This window comes from Rhinolophus sinicus, chromosome 12 (assembly GCF_057876585.1).
Source record: "Rhinolophus sinicus isolate RSI-liver-muscle chromosome 12, RSI-T2T, whole genome shotgun sequence".
NCBI classification, from domain to species: domain Eukaryota; kingdom Metazoa; phylum Chordata; class Mammalia; order Chiroptera; family Rhinolophidae; genus Rhinolophus; species Rhinolophus sinicus.
Window position 1 is genome coordinate 24,848,237 of NC_142512.1, and position 20,437 is coordinate 24,868,673.

General features: G+C 44.7%; 2 protein-coding genes across 2 annotated transcripts; one reads left to right on the forward strand and one right to left on the reverse strand.

The window, feature by feature from the left end:
- The first annotated feature begins 13,464 nt into the window (after positions 1 to 13,464).
- Positions 13,465 to 14,972, forward strand: CCL13 (C-C motif chemokine ligand 13). Its single transcript, XM_019732481.3, has 3 exons — positions 13,465 to 13,618; positions 14,184 to 14,298; positions 14,699 to 14,972. The coding sequence occupies exons 1-3, from the start codon at positions 13,543 to 13,545 to the stop codon at positions 14,802 to 14,804; spliced, it is 297 nt and encodes a 98-aa protein (XP_019588040.2). The 5' UTR covers positions 13,465 to 13,542; the 3' UTR covers positions 14,805 to 14,972.
- A 2,032-nt stretch (positions 14,973 to 17,004) lies between these two features.
- On the reverse strand, positions 17,005 to 19,978 carry CCL1 (C-C motif chemokine ligand 1). Its single transcript, XM_019732474.2, has 3 exons — positions 19,788 to 19,978; positions 18,288 to 18,402; positions 17,005 to 17,210 (listed from the first exon to the last, which is right to left on the reverse strand). Exons 1-3 carry the CDS (start codon positions 19,861 to 19,863, stop codon positions 17,120 to 17,122), a joined length of 282 nt encoding a protein of 93 aa, XP_019588033.1. The 5' UTR covers positions 19,864 to 19,978; the 3' UTR covers positions 17,005 to 17,119.
- Between the last annotated feature and the right edge of the window lie 459 nt (positions 19,979 to 20,437).

Sequence of the window (20,437 nt, forward strand, 5' to 3'; positions counted from 1 at the left end):
AACAGAACAAAGCTCCAGAAAAGGAAGTAAACAAAATAGAGACAAACAATCTGCCAGACATCGAGTTCCAAACACTGGTTATAAGGATGCATGATGAGCTCAGGGAGAACTTCAACAGAGAGATAGAAAACTAAAATGGAGACAGAAAATATAAAAAGAACCAGTCAGAAATAAATACTACAAAAACTGAAATGAAGAATACATTAGAGCAAATCAACAGATTAGATGAAGCAGAGTGTCAAATCAATGATTTAGGAGATAAAGTAGCAAAAAACACCCAATCAGAACAGCAAAAAGAAAAAAAGAATCCAAAAATTGAGGAGAGTTTAAGGGGCCTCTGGAACAAAATCAAACCTACCAACATTCACATTATAGAGGTACCAGCAGGAGGAGAAAGAGAACAAGGAATTGAAAACCTATTTGAAGAAATAATGACAGAAAACTTCCCTAACCTGGCAGAGGAAATAGATATACAAGTCCAGGAAGTGCAGAGTCTCAAACAAGATGAACCTAAAGAGGCCCACACCAAGATACATCATAATTAAAATGCCAAAGGTTAAAGACAAAGAAAAAAATCTTAATAGTAGCAAGAGACAAGCAGTTAGTTACCTACATGGGCTCTCCCATAAGACTATCAGTTGATTTCTCAACAGAAACTTTGCAGGCCAGAAAACATTGGCAGGAAATATACGGTGATGAAAAGCAAGGACCTACAACCAATATTATTCTACCCAGAAAAGGTATTATTTAGAATTGAAGGACAGATAAAGAGCTTCCCATATAAGAAAAAGCTAAAGGAGTTCATCACCACCAAACCAGCATTGCAAGGACTCTCAGAGGAACTTCTTTAAAATGAAAAAAAAAATAAAAATAAAAAATATAAATAATAAAATGGCAATAACTACACACGTATATTGACAATTATTTTCAATGTAAATGGATTAAATGCTTCAATCAGTAGGGTGGCCGGTTAGCTCAGTTGGTTAGAGCGAGGTGCTAATAACACCAAGGTTGCTGGTTCGATCCCCGCATGGGTCACTATGAGCTGCGCCCTCCTCAAAAAAACAAAGATCGGCGGGGGCGGGGGTGGGGGGGCGGCAGAATGGATAAGAAAACAAGACCCTTACACATGAGGTCTGACAATTAAGTTCGAGAACTTGTTGCAACGATGTTGCTAACCTCTTTTTGATGTCAGAGGGATTATTCATTTTGAAATTGTACCAACTGGACAAACAGTTAACCAAGTTTACTATTTGGAAGTGAAGAAAATGCTGTGTGAAAAAGTTAGACGACCTGAACTTTTCAGCAAAAATTCATAGCTCTTGCATCACGACAAAGCACCAGCTCACATGGCACTGTCTGTGAGGGAGTTTTTAGCCAGTACACAAATAACTGTATTGGAACACCCTCCCTACTCATGTGATCTGGTCCCCAAAGACTTCTTTCTTTACTCAAAGATAAAGGAAATATTGAAAGGAAGACATTTGAATGACATTCAGGACATCAAAGGTAATACAATGACAGCTCTTATGGCCATTCCAGAAAAAGTTCCAAAATTGCTTTGAAGGATGGACTAGGGCTGGTGTCGGTGCATAGCTTCCCAAGGGGGAGTACTTCAGAGATGACTATAGTGAAATTCAGCAATGAGGTATGTAGCACTTTTTCTAGGATGAGTTTGCAAACTTAATTGTCTGACCTCGTATGCTGCCTACAAGAGACTCACTTCAGATAGAAAGACACACAGAATGAAACTAAAGGGGTGGAAAAAGATATGTCATGAAAAAGGAAACAAACAAACAAACAAACAAAAATCTGGGGTAGCAATACTTATACCAGACAGAATCAACTTTAAAACAAACAGTGTAACAAGAGATAAAGAAGGACCTAATAATCCCACTTTTGGGTATTTATCTGAAGAAACTCAAATGCTACTTTGAAGGGACATGTGCATCCATATGTTCATTGCAGCGTTGTTTACAACGGCCACGATGTGGAGGCAGCCTGGGTGTCTGTCAATGGAAGAATGGATAAAGAGGAGGTGATCCATACATACAATGGAACATTACCCATAAAAAATAATGAAATCTTGCCATCTGCGACAACATGGACGGAACTAGTGGATATCGTGCTAAGTGTAGGAAATCAGACAGCAAAAGAAAAGTATCATATGATTCTACTTATAAGTGGAATCTTAAGAACTAAATAAATAAATAAATAAATAAATAAATAAATAAATGGAACAGAAACAAACTCATAGATACAGAGAACATTTTGATGGTTGCCAGATGGGAAGGGGGTTGGGAGTGGGTAAAAAAGGGGAAGGGATTAAGAACAGAACATAATAGCTCCAAACAAATTGATAGTTACAAAATAGTCATGGGGATGTAAAGTAAAATATAAAGAATATAATCAGTAATATGGTAATAACTATGTATAGTGCCAGGTGGGTACTAGACTAGTCAGGGGGATCACTTCGTAAATTATTAAATGTCTAACCACTATGCAGTACACCTGAATTTAATATAAAATAATATAAAATGTCAACTGTAATTGAAAAAAATTTTAAAAGGGAGGAAAAGATAAACGGGAATAAGAGTTTCAAAGTTCCAGGTACAAAACAAATAAGTCTTGTGGCTGTAATGTACAGCATAGGGAATACAGTCAATAATATTGTGATAACATAGTACAGTGTCAGATGTGTGCTGGATTTATCATGGTGATCACTTCTTTAGCACAGGGAATATAACCAATAATATGGTAATAAGTATATGGAGTGCCAGGTGGGTACGGTTGAATAACTATGATGTATACACCTAAAACTAATATAATATTCTATGTTAGCTATATTTTAATAAAAAATAATATATATATGGACATTATCCAAATTGAAAGAATTTATTTATGAGAAGACACCATTTAGAAAGTAAAAGGACAAGCCACAGATTAAGAGAAAATATATCGTATTACACATAACATACTTTAATCCATACTATATAAAGAATTCCTACAAATTAGTAAGAAAAAGGGAAAGAATCCAATTAGAATTGGGGGGAAAAACAACCTTGAACAGATATTTCACAAAAGAATATATCAAAATAGACTATAAACATATAAAAAGGAGCTCATAATAGATAGATAGATACATAGATACATAGATACATAGATAGATAGACAGATAGATACATAGATAGATACATAGATAGATACATAGATAGATACATAGATAGATACATAGATAGATACATAGATAGGATTGGCAGATAGAAATAGACACATGAATCATGGAATATGACCACAATAACGCTTCTAGAAGATAACAGAAGGGAGATGCAATTGAATACAACATGAAATACTACTACAAACCCACCAAAATGGTTAAAATTGAAAAGAATGATAAAGGCAAGTGTTGGTGGGAAAGCAGAGCAAATGAAGCTCTGGTACACTGCTGGTGGGAAGTTGAAATTAAACATGCATATCGTATCACTCAGAAGTTACACTTCAAAGTAAATATTTATGACAAATTAATCCATAAAAACACACAAAAAAATGAACAATGTTCATAACAACTCTATTCATAATAGCTCCAAACTGTAAGCATTCCCAATGTCTATCAATAGGAGAATGGATAAACAAACTGTGGTGTATTTACACAATGAAATGTTACTTAGTAATAAATAGTGCAAACCACTGTTAAACTTGTTTTAAAAGCATTGCACAAGACATTAAGGTCAAGACTTCAAATTCAAAAGCATGCATACCACGTGACTCCATTTATATGAATTTCAAGACTAGGCAATCAATGGTGAGAGAAGTCAAAATAGTCAGAAGTCAAAATAGTCAGAAGTCAAAATAGTGTTTACCTCTAGGGAATGAAGCAGTTAACTGGGAAACGATACAAAAGAACTTTCAGGGATGATGAAAATGTCAGTCTTGATGTGAGTGGTGGCTGTATGTATACAGATTAAAAATTAATCAAGCTATACTTTTAAGATTTGTGAATTTTATTGTAAGTGTAATATAAGTAGATTAAAATAAATTTGAAAATATGTTTTGATCGCCTGAAATCATTCATACTATTGATCCAGCAACTCAACTTCCATGTCTATGATGCAAAGAGTGATGCTGATAAAGATTTATTACATACGTGACAACATTACTTAGAATCCCAGTGAAGTAGACTAAATGCCCAAAAGCAAGGTATGGTCTAGATAAATTATGGTGCTTCCATGTAATGGATAACTCTCCAGCCATTAAGAAATTAAGTTATTGAAGGATATATAACTTTGACATAACATTAATAAATAAATCTGAGACTAACCAGTATCTAGCAATTCCTAAAATTTTCACATGGAAAGAAAAGACTGACATCGTGTGTGTGTGTGTGTGTGTGTGTGTGTGTGTGTGTGTTTATTTCTTAATGCTGAGTGTGCAAATGGGGTATACTATTTTTATGCTTTTTAAGAAATATTTTCAAAAAAAAAACACAAATATTTTCCAAGAATTCTAAGTCAGCATATATTATTGTTTTTAAAAATATATAAAAATGTCTACAAAACTGCTTCCTGAACAGAAAAACTTCCGTTTCTTGGCTCACAGCTCCACCACGTGCCAAATACAAGGTTTTCCTGTCTGCATTTTCTATTTAATCATGGGAAGGGTAGCCCCAGGCATTCATCCTGAGAGTTTCCCCAAAAGAAAGAGCAGCTGAAGCTAGAAACTGTAATAAGGACCTAAATTGGCAACAAAGCAACTGGTAAGATGCCAAGATCCCAATGGGTGGGGAGACTGCTCTCCTCAGTTTGCCTGGGACAATCTGGTTCACCCCTGTCTGGTTTGGAAGATAAGTTATATGACAATTATCCTACAGGAGAGGGCCCCTAAGTCTTCTTAGACCCCTCGATCATCGGTATTTATTTTTTTCACTGCATGCTGGTCCAGACAATGCTCAGATAGATGACTCCGTTTCTTAGGACACAGGTAGTAGGACTTGCCCTGGAAAGTCATCTACTGTCCATTTGAGAGCAAGATTTGGGCCCCTATGAAATCTGCATAAGCTGAGAAGCCTTCATTGTTGAGACATGATTTAAGCCAGGCTTCAGATGATTCCTGTTTGGGCCAGAGGGAAAGAAGAATGTGGCAAGTGGATGGGAGATTATAAGCAAAGACAGAGATAGGACAGTAGGTGTTATCAAGGAAGAAGCAAAGCAGTCTTGCAATGTTTATGGGGGAGGTGGATGGACTTTCCTCCTCTTGTCACAATGGCAATATTCTCTTCCTCTGCAGGCTTATCTTTCTCTGGAGAGACCTGGTCTGAGGAGCAGAGAATGCCAGTTAGCGCTGGCTCCCTCCCCTTCTCGTTAGCGGCTCCAGCAATTCTACAAAGTGCTGCTCTGTATTATAAAGTGTAAAGTTTGCCCTATGCCAATATTCCTTAGAGCCTTAAACACTAAGTGAAATGGGATGGACAGGGAGAAGTATAAGTCCAGTTTTAATCTGATATATATCAGGGCTTCCCGACAAGTTATTCCTTGAGCATAGACTTCAGACTTCTGAAAACCATAACATTGCATAGTGAAGATGGCAGGCACTAAGATTGCCCAGGACTCTGGTGGCAGATTGCAAGACACTTGGGTGCTAAGACTCTACAGCAACATAATGATTCTAAAATCACAGAACTCTATAGTTCTATGAGACTTCTGTTGTATAAAGTTCAATTGATATGGAAAAAAGCTCGCTGAACTTCTGCCCTGGACATAACTGAGTACCAGGTATAGGACGACTTCTATAAGTTCCCACACAGACTAGTGGGCCAGGGTGGGTTTTTAGGTCTCCACAGAGTATCATCTATTTAGGGCCATTATCAAATGATACCAGAGGGAGACCCAAGATGGCGGAGTAGATAAACACTGTGCCTGCTCCCGTCTGTAAACAAACTAAAACTGCAACTGAATTATAGAACAATCAACCTGGAGAACCATCTGAAGTGTAGCTGAACAGAAGTTTTGTAACTAAGGATATAAAAAGAAGACTGGTAGGAGGGGCGGAGGTGCAGAACTGGCTAACCCCAAATCTCCGTGTGGCCGTTGAGAACCAGGAGGGTTATCTCACCTTGGGGGTTTCCCCCAGAGGAGAGAGGGATCCCAGACCCACACTGGCCTCGCCAGTCCAGAGTACTGGTGCCAGGAAGAGGAGCTCCCACAACATCTGGTTGTGAAAAACTGAGGATTCCAACCATCTTCCCATCCAGGTGGGATGGAAGGCGGTGGGAAACCCAGGTGTCCTCTTAAAGAGCCAGCGCAAAGACGCTCTCATTTCCATGCACTCACCTGAGCATCCGTGGAGGGACAATAACTCAGGAGTTGTTGGAGACACATGGAGGGAACACTGAGTTGTGAGGCTTTGAGAGGAGGGCTGGAGGACAGTCAGCTTTTGCCCTGTGAGGTGTCTTCTTCCCGGGAAGCCAGCAGGCTGGCGCCATCTTTTTGTGTTGAGCCCTCCCCCTACGCTTACGGCCAAATCTCTATCTGATTGGTCTGGTGAGCTCCCCAGCTCCACCCTGCCGACTCACTGGGACCCCGCCCCACCCAACGCCCCCAACTCCAGAGGCACTTTCTCTGCAAACAGCCAGCCCCGCCCACATTACACTCTTTCTTGGAAAACTATCAGAGTCCAACAGACCATGGATTGGCAAAACTGGCCTCAGTGTGCTCTGAGACTTTTGCTGAGTAGCTTCAGGCTCACCTCTGGCACGAAATCAGAATTTACATTAACCTGGTGACCACAACTCTTCCCACTCTACTGACTCCCTGAGACCTTGCTTCACCCAACTTGCATACCACACAAGGCTTTACCAGTGGCGGAACCTTAGAGAAGCCGGTTGGTGGCAGCAGGCCTTGGGGCGTCCTTGCTTTTTGCAGAGCTACCCCAGGCCCAGTACTGGTCGCAGTCGTCCTCGGTTGGCAGCGTGGCCACTCCCACGTGCATCCAGGGTTAGCACAGGCAATGAACAATCACAGACCACTTTGTAGCTCTTACTAGGTAGTCCCTGGACGGTCACAGGTAGTAGGTGACCTGGGCCTGCACAAGAGCCCCTAGCAAGAGGCCTCAGAACCAACATATTTGGAGGTTGGCTTCAGACCACAGCAGAGCACTGCCCAATTAGCCCCACAAGGAGCACACCCAAAGGGTGGTCTTAACAGGCACCAGAGCTTGTTGTCAGGCTCTGCAGTAAGCCCCCTACACAGCAGCCTGTAAGCTATGGACATGGCCAAACCCCACAGCCAAAGAGTGTGAGGGTCAATCCCACCCGCTGACATGCCAATAGCAACCAAGACACAACTATAACAGAAGAGGATACACAACCCACACAAGGGACACTCCTGGAGAACCCAGTGCAGGTGACCAGGGAAACTGTGCCACTGGGCCCCACAGGGCACCTACTACATAAGGTCACCTGACCAAGACTGGGGGACATAGCAGATCTACCTAATATGTAGAAACACACAGAGAGGCAGCCAAAATGAGGAAACAAAGAAATACATCGCAAATGAAAGAACAGGAGAAAAATCCAGAAAAAGAACTAAACAAAATGGTGGTAAGTAACCTACCAGAAACAGAGTTCAAAACAATGGTTATAAGGATGCTCAAGGAACTCAGTAAGAACTTCAACAAAGAGATAGCAAGCGTGAAAAAAACGACATAGGAACCATAAAAAAAAGAACCAGTCAGAAATGAACAATACAATAACTGAAATGAAGGGTGCACTAGAAGGAATCACCAGCAGACTGGACAAAGCAGAGGATCAAATCAGTGATTTCAAAGACAACGTAGAATAAAACACCCAATCAAAACAGCAAAAATAATAAAACATCCAAAAAAATAAGGATAAATGGAGAGACCGCTGGGACAACATCAAGCATTACAACATTTGCATCATAGGGGTACCAGAAGGAGAAGAGACAAAGCAAGGGATTGAGAACCTATTTGAAGAAATAATTACTGAAACTCCCCTAACCTGGCGAAGGAAATAGACATACAAGCCCAGGAAGTGCAGAGAGTCCCAAACAAGAAGAACCCAAACAGGCCCACACCAAGACACATTATAATTAGAATGACAAAGGTGAAAGACAAAGAAAGAATCCTAACAGCAACAAGAGAAAGGCAACTAGTAACTTATAAGGGAGCCCCACACAAGATTGCCAGCTGATTTCTCAACAGAAACTTTACAGGCCAGAAGGAATTGGCACAAAATATCCAACGTGATGAAAATGATGAAAAGTAAGGACCCACAACCAAGATTACTCTATCCAGCAAAGCTATCATTTAGAATTGAAGGACAGACAACTTCCCAGACAAGAAAAAGTTAAAGGAGTTCATCACCAGCAAACCAGTATCATAAGAAATTTTAGAGTCTTTTTTTAAGACCAGAAGAGGGGGAAGGTCAAAATTATGATCAGTAACTGGCAACAGCTACATATCAGCAATTACTTTCAATGTAAATGGATTAAATGCTTCACGCAAAAGACATAGGAGGTCTGAATGGATAAAAAAACAAGACCCTTGTATATGTTGCCTACAAGAGAATCACTTCAGATTGAAAGACACACACTGACTGAAAGTAAAGGGATGGAAAAAATATTTCATGGAAAAAAAAAAGAAAGATGGGGTGGCCATAGTTTACCAGACAAAAACAGATGTTAAATCAAAGGCTATAACAAGAGACCCAGTAATCCCACTTCAGGGTATTTATCTGAAGAAACCCAAATGCTACTTTGAGGGGATGTGTGCATCCATACATTCATTGCAGTGTTATTTATAGTGGCCAAGATGTGGAGGCAGCCTGGGTGTCCATTGGTGGATGACTGGACAAAGAGGAGGTGGTACATATATACAATGGCATATTGCTCGGCCGTGGAAGGGAATGGTTCCTGCCATCTGCTGCAGCATGGATGGACCTGATGGGAATTGTGCTGAGTGGAGTATGTCAGACAGAGAAAGACAGATGCAATGAGATTTTGCTTCTATGTGGAATCTGAAGAACAAAATAAACAAACAGAACAGAAACAAACTCATAGATACAGAGAACATTTTGATGGTTGCCAGATTGGGGGGGGAGGGGAGGAGTGAAAAAAGGGAAGGGAGTAAGAAGTACAAATTCGTTGTTACACAGTAATTATGGGGATGTACGGTATAGCATAAGGAATATAATCAATAATATTGTAATAACTGTATATGGTGTCAGATGGATACTAGATTTGTTGAGATGATAGATGGGAGGGGTTGGAGAGCAGGGTGAAAAAGGTGAAGGGATTAAGAAATACAAATCATAGTTACAAAGTAGTTATGGGGATGTAAAGCACAGGGAATATAGTTGATAATATGATAATAACTGTGCATAGAACCTGGTAGGTACTAGTCTAGTCAGTCCCCTCACTTCTTAAATTATGTAATGTCTAACCACTATGCTATATGCCTGAAATTTATATAAAGTAATATTGAATGTCAACTACAACTGAAAATTTTTTAAAAGTGGGGAGAGTGAAAGGGAATAAGAGGTCAAAATTTCCAGGTATAAAACAAATAAGTCATGGGGATGTAATGTACATGGGGAATACAGTCAATAATATTTGGATAGCGTGGTACAGTGTCAGATGGTTGCAGGACTTATCATGGTGATCATTTCTTTAGGTATATAAATGTTGAAGACTATGGTGCACCCCTAAAACTAATATAATGTTGAATGTTAGCTATATTTTAATTTTAAAAAATCTTAAAAAAAAAAAAAAGTAATCCCAGAAGGTCTCTGTATTTTTCCCCACTGCAGAGTTACCCTGGTTATATGGCAGCAGGCACCTCTGGGAAAGGCTTAGGGGACGGTTTATAGTATAAACCTGGGGGCTTCCAGATTTACAAAAATATTGCAAGGGCATATTTCTACTACAAAATTACTCATTTTTATCTGAAATTCAAATTTAACCAGGTGTCCTGTATTTCATCTGGCAACATGGCTTTGAAGGGCACTCCCTGGATGGGACCTGGTGTCCTTACCCATTCAGGGTCTTCAGCTCTGGGAACTGGCTTACATGTGATTATCAGGTAGGAGGCCATGAAGCTCTTCTGTAGAGACTCACATCAGGTTTCTGCCCATGAAAGCGAGAAGCCATGCAGTACCTTAGCAAGCATCTCCTCTATTTCATGTCTAGAGATCCCATAGTCATTGCCACAGAGCCCTGCTGGCCAGAGCACTCCGATTGCCACTCCAGCTCTGGGGCTTCTTGGGGTCCCCATGCCCACCTTGCCTCTGCTGCTTAAGAAGCACCACCACCCAGCCCCTGCCCTCCCCCTGCCCTCAGATCCCATTCCTCCCACTGAGATGCAAACCCACCTCCATTAGAGCCATGGTTCTCCCAACAGGGCCCCCACACCAGCAAGAGCATCACCCGGGGATGGTTAGAAATGGGAATCCCTGGCCCTAGGCTGAGCTCTTCCCATGCATTGTTTCATTCGACTCTCACAACATCACAATGAGGTGATAATTAGCAATCAGTTCCTCTTAGAGGCTCAGAGAGGTAAGCAATTTGTTTCAAATTACATACTCAGTAAATGGTGGATGCAGGACTTGCAACCATGTCTGGCTGACTCCAGGGGCCAGCCTCCTACACACACTCTCCCATGAGATACTGGGTCCTGACGCCGAAGGAAGGACACACAGAAGTCCTTACAGCGGGAAGGGTTTGAATGTCCCCTCACCCACTCAATTCGGAGGAAAGTTTGGGACGTGTGTGGGAGTGGATTTTAAGTAGAGAACAACATACAAGGCTCCATCAGCCAGTTCATTAACATGGGCATGCTTGCCCAGAAATCAGAATTCCATGTGTTGGCACAATACCTGGGAGTGATGTGAATGGTCAACTGGACCGGCTGATCGGAGTCTAGACCTAAAACGAAGCTCATCGTCAGGGAAGCTGAAATCCCGGAAGTTCCCTGGGATGTTGGGAAGAAGTCCAAAGACTCAGGAGAGCAGATCTGTTGAAATGGATCCATCGTGTGCCAGGTGCTCAGCTGTCCCCTAACTGCACTCCCGGGGAAGAACTGGGGACCCCTCCTGTCTTGAGGCACTGTGAGATGTTTTGATGTGGTCAGGAGAGGTCGCCAGTATCCTTAAGAGCCCTCTGGCGGCTACTCACTGCAGATCAGACATGGCTGTGGGGTAGCTGTAATTCCAGGGTTCTCAAACTTCAGCGCACATAAAAATCACCTGGAGGATTGGTAAAACAGTCTGTCATCTTACTCCTCGTGATAATTTAAGTAATAATAATTCCTGGTGATAACTTAAGTAACATAGGTCATTACTGCGTTCCTTAAACATATGAGCGCCTCACTTCTAGAATCCCATGTGGGAGATGTATTTCCAGGAACTACTTCTGGCATGCAAACCTATGTGTCAGGGTCCCAGAAAGAAATAGATCATGCTTAAATTCGAGTGATTTGAGGAGGGTTTAATGAAGATGCTATTTACCAAAATGTGGGCTGGGTATGGCGAATCCACAGAGTGCTTCAGTACTCCAAGGGTAATAACAGGGTTGTGACCACCCCTAGAGCTGAAGGGGAAAGGACAGGACATGGTTCCCCAAAGCTGGAAAGGGTCATGGAGAGAGTCATGGAGAGGGCCACCTAGCGAGAAGTGGAAACCATTGGTTGAGGACTCCATCCAGGCTGAGGCACAGGGTGGAGAGAGCAGAGAAATAAGTTCTTCACCTAAACTTTTCTCCCTCTCTCCAAGGCCCTTAGGGGCTCCCCAGTGTCCAAACCCAACCCAGAGCCAGAGGATCTGCAATCCCATTAATATGATCCACAAAGGTTGGCTTCCCAGGCCACGAAAGAGGACAGAAAAGAATGAAATGTGTGTCTGGAGGGACAAGCTTGCAATCTTCTTTTCTTCTGTGGTTATTGACAAGTTTTTGTGTCAAAGTAATGTGAGACGCATAACACTTAAAGAGTGCATACTCTTTTGATATTCTCTGGAAAAAAATTGTGTAAGATTGAAATTATTATTAGTTCCTGGAATGCTTTGGAGGAACTAGCTGTTAAAGCCCTTGCAGCCTGGAGGATATTTTGTGGGAAGATTTTCACTTACTGATGCAATTTCTTTAATAGTTTTGGAATTACTTTTCTTTTTCATTTTTCTCTTGCAATCCGTTAAGTTATATTTTGGGGGAATTCATCCATTTCATCTAAATCAAATTTATTGGCATAAGTTCTTCTTTTCTTCTTGGTGTCTGCAGGCTCTGTGCTGATGCCCGCTTCTTCTATTCCTGCCGTAGGCTATTTGTGCCTTTTCCCCCCTTTTTTCATGGTCAGTCTCCAGAGAGCTTTAGCTTCATTGTAGGCTTGTCAGAAAATCAACTTTGGGTTGTATCAATGTTTTCTTGTACATAGTCTTCTATTTCACTCATCTTGGCTCTTTATTTTCTGTCTTTTACTCTCCCTGGGTTTATTTGCTGGAGTGGAAAGACTTGCAAGAATGGAAAGCAGAAGGGAGAGTGTTTCAGGCAGGCACAAAAAGTAAGTGATGTCTGGGAACAAGGAATGAGTGTGCAAAGGGGAACCTGGGGTAAAGGGCCTTGCCATGTTTTCTAGAGGAGTTCAGCTCTGTTCCCTCCCTCCCACCATTCCTTGCAGGGCTTTCCTCCCAGCTCCTGGCTCAGGCACACACCTCCCCTCCCATCCACAACTCTAGAAACTCAATATGTGTTGTCATTCCTGAAAACAAGGGGCCTCGACAAATCAGTGGTTTTCAGATCCTTCAGGGCCCAAGGTGCAGAAGAGGACACCAATATGTGATACGAGAAGCCCCTGTCACCAGAAGCTGGCTTTGATTTGTCTCAAGTGTGGGACTTCCACATACAACGTGGCTTGGAAAAAGACTTCTGCAGCTAAATGGAAGTTTGAAACCGCCTTGGTGGTTATATGTAAATAGACTTGCTTTCTCTTCCAATGTCACCACTCACTTCCCATGGGACCTAGGTCAAGTTATTTCATCTCTCTGCCCCTCAGTGATCTCCCCTGTAAGTGGGCATGATGTTAGTGGTACTGGCATACCTTGTCAGGACTAAATACATAACACGTGTAAAGCCCTTACACACTGCTCTTTCTCGACCGGAACTATTTTTCATTTTGGAGAGAACAAGACTGCGGAAAAGCTTTCTGGATCACTTCCTATGGTGAGTGGTGGCACATCTGTGTCCTCCCCCCGCCCCCGCCCTTCCCTGTGGCCTGGGAGGCTGGAAGGAAACAGTGCTTACCCTGCCCTAGCCCGCAGCTTCCCTCTTGCATTTCTTGGAAAACTCTGGCAGCACAGCCATCATTGGGTCATCAGATTCAGGAACCCCTTTCATCTTAACTTGACCATGATGCTGCCCAGGCAGCTTCCACCTTCTCTGTTTCCTATAAAAGGCAGGCAGAGCGGCCAGAGAAGCAGAGAGAGAGACAAGCCCAGACACCAACAACTCCCACCTGAAGCTCCCGTCCTCACCCTGCACCATGAAGGTCTCCGCTGCCCTTCTGTGTCTGCTGCTCACCGTGGCCGCCTTCAGCATCCGGGTCATGACTCAGCCAGGTAAGGCCCCTCCCTCCTTCTCTCCTCTCTCTCCTTCCCTCTGTTTTTCTCTCCTTCTAGGAAGCCCTAAGCCAAAGTGCCCCACTTCCCAGCCTCTCAGAGTAGCCAAGGGTCTTCAGAGCTTCATTTTAACGTCTGATTTTAAAGACAGAATGCAGACGTCCCTGTTGGGGACAAGAGAAGTCCTATCCCTCCCGTAGGCCATAGCAGAGCCAGAATAAAACCCAAGCTGCCCATTCCAAATCCAGGGCCTTTCTTTGGCCCCAGCTGATCTTCCCAAACTCTGCAGATTGGGGGCCATATCCAGGACCTGTCGCATTGGGCTCCCCCAATCAGCAGTGAAGCGTCCCCACCGTGCAGCTGAGAGAACTGACTTCAGATCTTTAGCCATATGTTCCAGGTCCCATCTGCCTCGGGGCTGAGGGCAGGAGCACTGGACCTGGGGTGGGTAAGACCCACTTCTCCCTCTTTGCTTTCCTTCTCCTCCGGACACTTCCTGTTGCAGTCAAGCTGAGAAAAACCTAGCAGCTCCTAAAGGGCTTTTTCTTTGTGACTTTCTTTCTAGATGCCCTCAATGTCCTGTCCCGCACTTGCTGTTTCACATTTAATAAGAAGATCGCCTTGCAGAAGCTGAAGAGCTATCAAAACACCAGCAGCCAGTGTGTCCAGAAAGCTGTCATGTGAGTAGAAAAACGCTGTTTACCTCCACTCCACCTCACCTCACCCCCCAGCCCATTCTTCATAGCTCCCAATCCAAACTTCTGCCCCAGAAGACAGACATCAGACTAATTTAGGAAGCTTATACTCAGAGGATAAGATCTAACCGGACTATGTAATCCAAATCAATCTATTATATCAAAAACAGGCCCAGAGAGAGCCAGTAACGCCCCACAGCCTGCTCCTTGAATGGGCACCATTCAAGGTGGCTTTAGTGGGTGCCGGGCCAGCTTCCCCAGGGTGGCAAAAATAGCAGCTACCTCCAGAGGCCCCTTCTTTCCACACCCTCGCTCCCCAATGGGATCTCTTGGGGAAAACCCTCCAGTGTTTCATCTAACTGTGCTAGCATTCCTTCCTCCACAGCTTCAGAACCAAACTGGCCAAGAGCATCTGTGCCAATCCAAAGGAGAAGTGGGTCCAGAACTACATGAAACATCTGGATCAAATATCTCCCACCCCGAGTACTTGAACTCTCCCAGTCACACTAAGACCAAGCCAGAGCATGAGAAACCACTATTCTCCTCTCGCCTTCCCGTCTATACCCTGGACGAATTTTACTGTAATTTTCAAATAAGGTGCTTTCTGTTTTGAGATGTAAAATGTACTATGTTTTAAGTAATATTTCATATTATTTGAATTGTTGCTGGTTGGGTTATTTTGAATATTGGTAATCTTTAAAAAAAAGAAAAAAGAAACAGAGCCTTGAGTCGGTTGGTTCCTGTCATGAGTCCCAGTTCCTTGTTCTGTCAGCTGCAGGCAGGGTCCCTCTTCTGCCTAACTCCCCAGGGCTTGTGAGCGTGCCTGTAAGAATCAGGGGGTGGCGGGCTACTGGATTCTAAGGAGAAGAGCGCCTTGTGAGTGCCAGGTGTTGCTAAGTATGTCATCATGAAAAGATGAATGCAATCATAGGACTGCTGACTTTTTGCAGAAAATACATTTTGCTCGAACTCGCGAACAGCAGTTTTCTTCAAGGGGTAACTCCCAATCAATAGGGGGCGCTCTGAGGTGCAGGTGGGTGGCAGAGGGCGCTAGAGGAATGCAGATGTAGCAGTCCTGGCCATGGCTAGCCCAGGCGTATTTGAGTGTCAGGGAGGGCCTGGCTTACCAGCCCAGGATATTCTAGAACAATGACTCTAGTCCCAGCCTCAGCTTCTAACTGGTACCCGTGCCCCAGTGCCTCCCCGCTGGGAGCAGTCCTCCATCCTGGAGTAATACACACATTATGTGCACCGGACCCCCAGGGGAAAACCAGATGACCCAAGCCTGGTTAGCACTGGACTTGACAGAGAAGATGGGACAAGATCCACCTTGGATGGAAAAGAGGGCAGAAGGAAGGAATATCCCCAGGTGGTCAGAGTTTGGTTCCAGAATGGAAAAGTTGGAGAAGTTTAGAAAGGAAGGTAGTGGAGTGGTTATAGAGGAATTGCAATGTTAAGGTGGGAAGTTTGGAGTTAGTTCTGACGGCAGGACGATGATGCCCAAGGCTTTGGAGCCATGGAGAGGGCAGGAGGGTGCCGGGAAGTGTAGCCTGTGGCAATGGGAAAGACAATTGGCAAAGGAGAACTGCCAAATGCACTGGTCCAGGCAAGAGGAAATGGGGTGAAACGGGGCGCTTTTGGGGTCAGCGGGGAAGAGGTATTTTAAGAAGAATGGGCCAGCTGTGTGACATGTTGAATATTGGAGAAGGAAGGAGAAGCCCTGAGACACAGAACATGAGACCTTCTCCCCTGCAGCTACCAAGCTGGGCTTTCAAGGGGTGCCAATGCCAAGACTCAGAGCTGACAGCCCTCCCTTGCTATTCTCACAAGAGTCATCATTACACAAGTGGGAGCTTGTGATTGTCCCTTCTTCTATGTCCACGGAGGAGTCTCCTGCTTTTCCAGGCCTGCCTTCCTCCAGTTAAGCTGTGTTGGCATCTCTATTGGCCCTGGATCCAATCATGCCGGACACTCACCAGGACCCTCTCCAAGGAAAAGGCCCTGCCAACCCACTCTGCATGGTCTGTCTCGTGGAGAGAGGGTTCCTGAGCCCTGCTGTGTCAGGCACTTGGCAACTTGGGACCCGGGAAAGAGTTCTGTCCGGGCTCTAATGCCAGATCGAACTCTGACTTGCTCTGTATCCTCAGGCCTCTCCATGTCCGTCTTCAGCCCTCAGTCACCTCATCTATAAAATGGGGCTAGCAACATCTTATAGGCAGGTGACCTCACAAGATCCCCTCCAGCTAGAGCAGTTGTGACTTGGATAACATCAGCTCCTGAACCCTCTGGGTGGGACAGGGAGGGAGAGCGTCCTGCAACCAAATGTAGACCCAGGCCTGGGCACCAGCCTTCTGCTACACTGTATCTTCCCCACACTGCCAAACCTGGAAGCAGAGAATCTACATTACAGCCCGAATCAGCGCTTACTTCCCCAGGACAAAGACAGTCAACGGAGAGGCGTGAGTCATTTATTGTACCCTATTGACAAGAAGTCAGTGCCCTTGGCACCAGGCCCAACATGTTTTCCCACTCCCCCCCCCTCAGCTCCTGGTCCCTGCCCATCAATGCCAATCAAACTTGTACCCTGAAATCCCTGAGGGGTCAAAGAGGCACAGGAAGGCAGGAATTAAAGATTTTATTATTTAAATATATCAAGTTCAACAACATAGCTTATCAAGACCCACCAGATCATCCATGCCCCAGCAAAGTTGGAGCAGAAGGACTGGTATAGGGTTGGGGATCGGGGGGCCAGCTAAAGTCATGTGGTCTCTGGAGTCCAGGGTAGAAAGGAGTCTGATCAAATTTACTATTCACAGGGCTTTATATCATTTAAACTAGCTTCAACCCATGTGTCTGTCTTCAAGGCACAGCTCTGTCTGCCTCCTTTCATCTTGAATCTGTGGGCAAAGAACAAAGGAAACACTGAGTCACCCCCTGCATGCCACGCACAAGTCCCATGTCACCTTCCTTGCTGCTGGGTGTCCCTAAATTGCTCTCTCGGTAAAACATGAAGTTACTACATCAGACCTGCGGCTTGCATACCAGGAGGCACACCCAAGCTTCAGGGAGAGTTTATTAAATTGCATTTCCTGGACCTGTTTCCCTGAGTGTATGATTTGGTGCATCAGAGTGGGGCTGAAGACTGAAAACATTCTGAGGATTTGCTAGCATGGAAAATTCCCCTCAAAGTGGCCTCTTTGCTCTACCTTTTCATGTGTCTGTGTGCATCTGGGACACACGTCATTCTTTGGATCTCTCTCTCTCTGTTTCTTTTCTGATCTGTCCACCTCCTAAACTTGACTATTGTCCAAACTATAGACCAGTTATGCCTTTTATTATCTAGGGGATCTTAGACAAATCTCTCTATCTCCTTGAACCTCAGTTTTCATGATAATGAAAATGTGCGCCCCAAGAGGGTTAGCCAAGATAATATACATGAAAGTGCCTTATAGACACTGAGTGGCAAGTGTAAGCTTCGTTATAACCCTGCGATGCAGCGCTGTTTACTCCACTTCACAGATACGGAGTGCAAAGGAGTACCAGCACAATGCAATACAGAAGAGTTAGGCACCTGTCCAGAGTCGCCCCAGACTACAGGTTGGCAAATCTACAGGCAGAAACTAATCATGACCCTCTCACTCTTTTTACTATGCGGTAATGCCTAGAGCTTTTAAGCAATTCCTTCCTCTGGGCATAAAATATTAGGATATAATACTTGGCGCCGTGGAGCCCCAAGAAACACGAGTCACGGCAGGAACACAGGTGCAGCTCCTGGCACCAGCTAAGAAGCGCGGAGCTCCCCCTAGCGCCCACACTTGGCTCTGCACCCAGGTTTTGGCGGCGTCACTGTCCGGGTTTAGAAACCTTAATCTGGTGGGACATTGCCATCTAGCGTTCGCTATGCTAATTTTAGGTGGACTGGTCCCCGTTTTCTGGAGGAAGAAGTCAGGGATTGAACAGGGGAAGACACTCACATTAGACCCTTGCTGTGGGAGCAGGAGGAACTGGAGTATTGGTAACACCGGATTTTCTTCAGGGGAATCTTTCTCTTCACAAATGTAAAGCAACAATTGGAGGACGACACATGCACTAGAAGAGAAGCACAAAAATAGTTTACATCCATTTCTCAACCTGGACTTTGTTCCTTTCTTTCAGGATGGTTTTAAAAGCAACAACAGGGCGGCCAGGTGGCTCAGTTGGTTAGAATGCAGTGCTCATAACACCAAGGTCGCGGGTTCAATTCCCACACGGGCCAGTGAGCTGCGCCCTCCACAACTAGATTGAAAACAACAACTTGACTTGGAGCTGATGGGTCCTGGAAAAACACACTATTCCTCAATAGAAAGAAAAAATTAAAAACAACAACAAAACCCTTCCAGGACAGGCCCAGGCTTTGGGACCACATCCAGAGGGCCCTGGTGCAGCGCTGTCTCATCAGCTACCTAGTTCTGTATTTACGCAAAGAGTCAGGACACTGGGGTTCAGATCCTAGCTCCCCACAAACCAGCTGGTGGCTTTGGTAAAAAATGAACCCTCACCTGGGCCCCAGACTTCCCATCTGTAAAATAAAACTTTTTAGACTGATTTCTAACATCTCTCCCAGTTCTGACATCCTACCACTAGTGTGTGGTTCTGCCTGAATATTGGGGTCCAAGGGCTCTGGATGCCACACCCAGGGGCATGGCGAGTCTGACACATACAAGACAACTATGGTCTGAAAAGCTGGGGAAGGATGAGAAACTGTTCAAGGAGTTCAAACTGATCAAATGACAAGAAAAGCACTTCAGGAACTAGCCACCTCCCCAATTCACTCTCCAGAATGCCCTCCTCCCCTCTCAGCTCTGTCCTGACCCCCAACTCCCGATCTGCACCCCCTCCCACACTCCACCCTCAAAAGACTTGCACTCCAACCCTGGCTCCTTCCTCTCGGTTTTACTGTTTACAAAGCCCCCTTTCAGGTGTTTAGTATCAGGTCAGTATTCTGTCAGCAGCTTCAGAAGGTTGACATTATCAATCCCACTTTACTGATGGAGAAACCAGAGTTTGAGAGGTAAAGTGACTTGCCTAAGCTTAGCCAATTGGAACAGCCCCAGGTCCTGACTTCAGACTCTACCCATTATCTGTTACTCTGTGGAGACAAGACACAGTCCCCTTTCTGGACTTCAGACCTCCCAGCTTGGCCTAATAACCTCACAGCCCCCTCCATCCATCTGCAGGGGCTGGGTGAAGCAGGGTCTCCTTTTGCTGAAGCTAGCAGCTCAGCTGTGTGTATTTGCCCAGACTCATGGTTCTCCTGCTGACCCTCTGCCCCCACCCCACCAAGTCCTGCATGCCTCCTCTTCAGGAAGAATTCTTCCTGGAGCAGGGGAGATGGAGGCAGTGAGTTCACAATGAGCCCTGTCCCGACCCCCAGAGCGCCTGACTGCATTTCTACCCTTCCCAGGGAGAAGCAAAGGGACGCCAGCCACACTCACAGCTCATGCTGTCCACATCCTGCAGACACATCCCTGCCATCAGCAGGCACACCAGGGCCATGGTGATGAGCTTCATCGCCGGCTTTTTGCCTCAGGACTTCTTCGAGTGGTCTTGATGAGCCTGGGGAAGCTGAGAGCAGTCCCTTGGCCCATCTTGCAGTGCCCAGAGCTTTAAATGGGAGCTCTGTGCGGGGTTTCCCGGACCCTGGTGCAGAGGTGGGGAAGTCACCAGAAGAGGTGGTTGGTTACTCACATCCAGTGACCACATGGAAAACGCCTCTCCTTCCCTCACCGGGTGGGGAGGGGTATGCAGGTACGTGGAAACTCCACACACCCATCTCCCTAACCCCAAGTGCAGCAGCAGATAAGGATCTTGAAAAAATGAGTAGAAGCTGTCAGAAGGGCAGAAAGGTGAGAGGAAGTGGACTATTTGTTGCATCTCTGATCCCACATTTTCTATCGAGGGATGCAACCACTGTCCCTGGAACACGGCAAAGCTGAAGAGCCCGGACCAGGACGGAGACACACCTGTGTTTGAATCCCCGCTCTGCAAATTAGCAGTTGCCTAAACTCATCCAAGTCACATATCCACAGCAAAATGGAAATAGTAACATGTATGGTATGCACTAAGAATGCCTCACAGATATGCA

What these genes read in the sequence shown, in the direction of transcription:
- CCL1 (XM_019732474.2), bottom strand. Translation starts at nt 19,863, where the DNA reads ATGAAGCTCATCACCATGGCCCTGGTGTGCCTGCTGATGGCAGGGATG. An exon ending in GGATGTGGACAGCATGAGCT is followed by an intron (nt 18,403 to 19,787) that starts GTGAGTGTGGCT and finishes CTTCTCTTCTAG; the next exon opens with TGCATGTGTCGTCCTCCAAT. An exon ending in TCCCACAGCAAGGGTCTAAT is followed by an intron (nt 17,211 to 18,287) that starts GTGAGTGTCTTC and finishes CTTTGCCCACAG; the next exon opens with ATTCAAGATGAAAGGAGGCA.
- CCL13 (XM_019732481.3), top strand. Translation starts at nt 13,543, where the DNA reads ATGAAGGTCTCCGCTGCCCTTCTGTGTCTGCTGCTCACCGTGGCCGCC. An exon ending in CCGGGTCATGACTCAGCCAG is followed by an intron (nt 13,619 to 14,183) that starts GTAAGGCCCCTC and finishes CTTTCTTTCTAG; the next exon opens with ATGCCCTCAATGTCCTGTCC. An exon ending in TGTGTCCAGAAAGCTGTCAT is followed by an intron (nt 14,299 to 14,698) that starts GTGAGTAGAAAA and finishes CTTCCTCCACAG; the next exon opens with CTTCAGAACCAAACTGGCCA.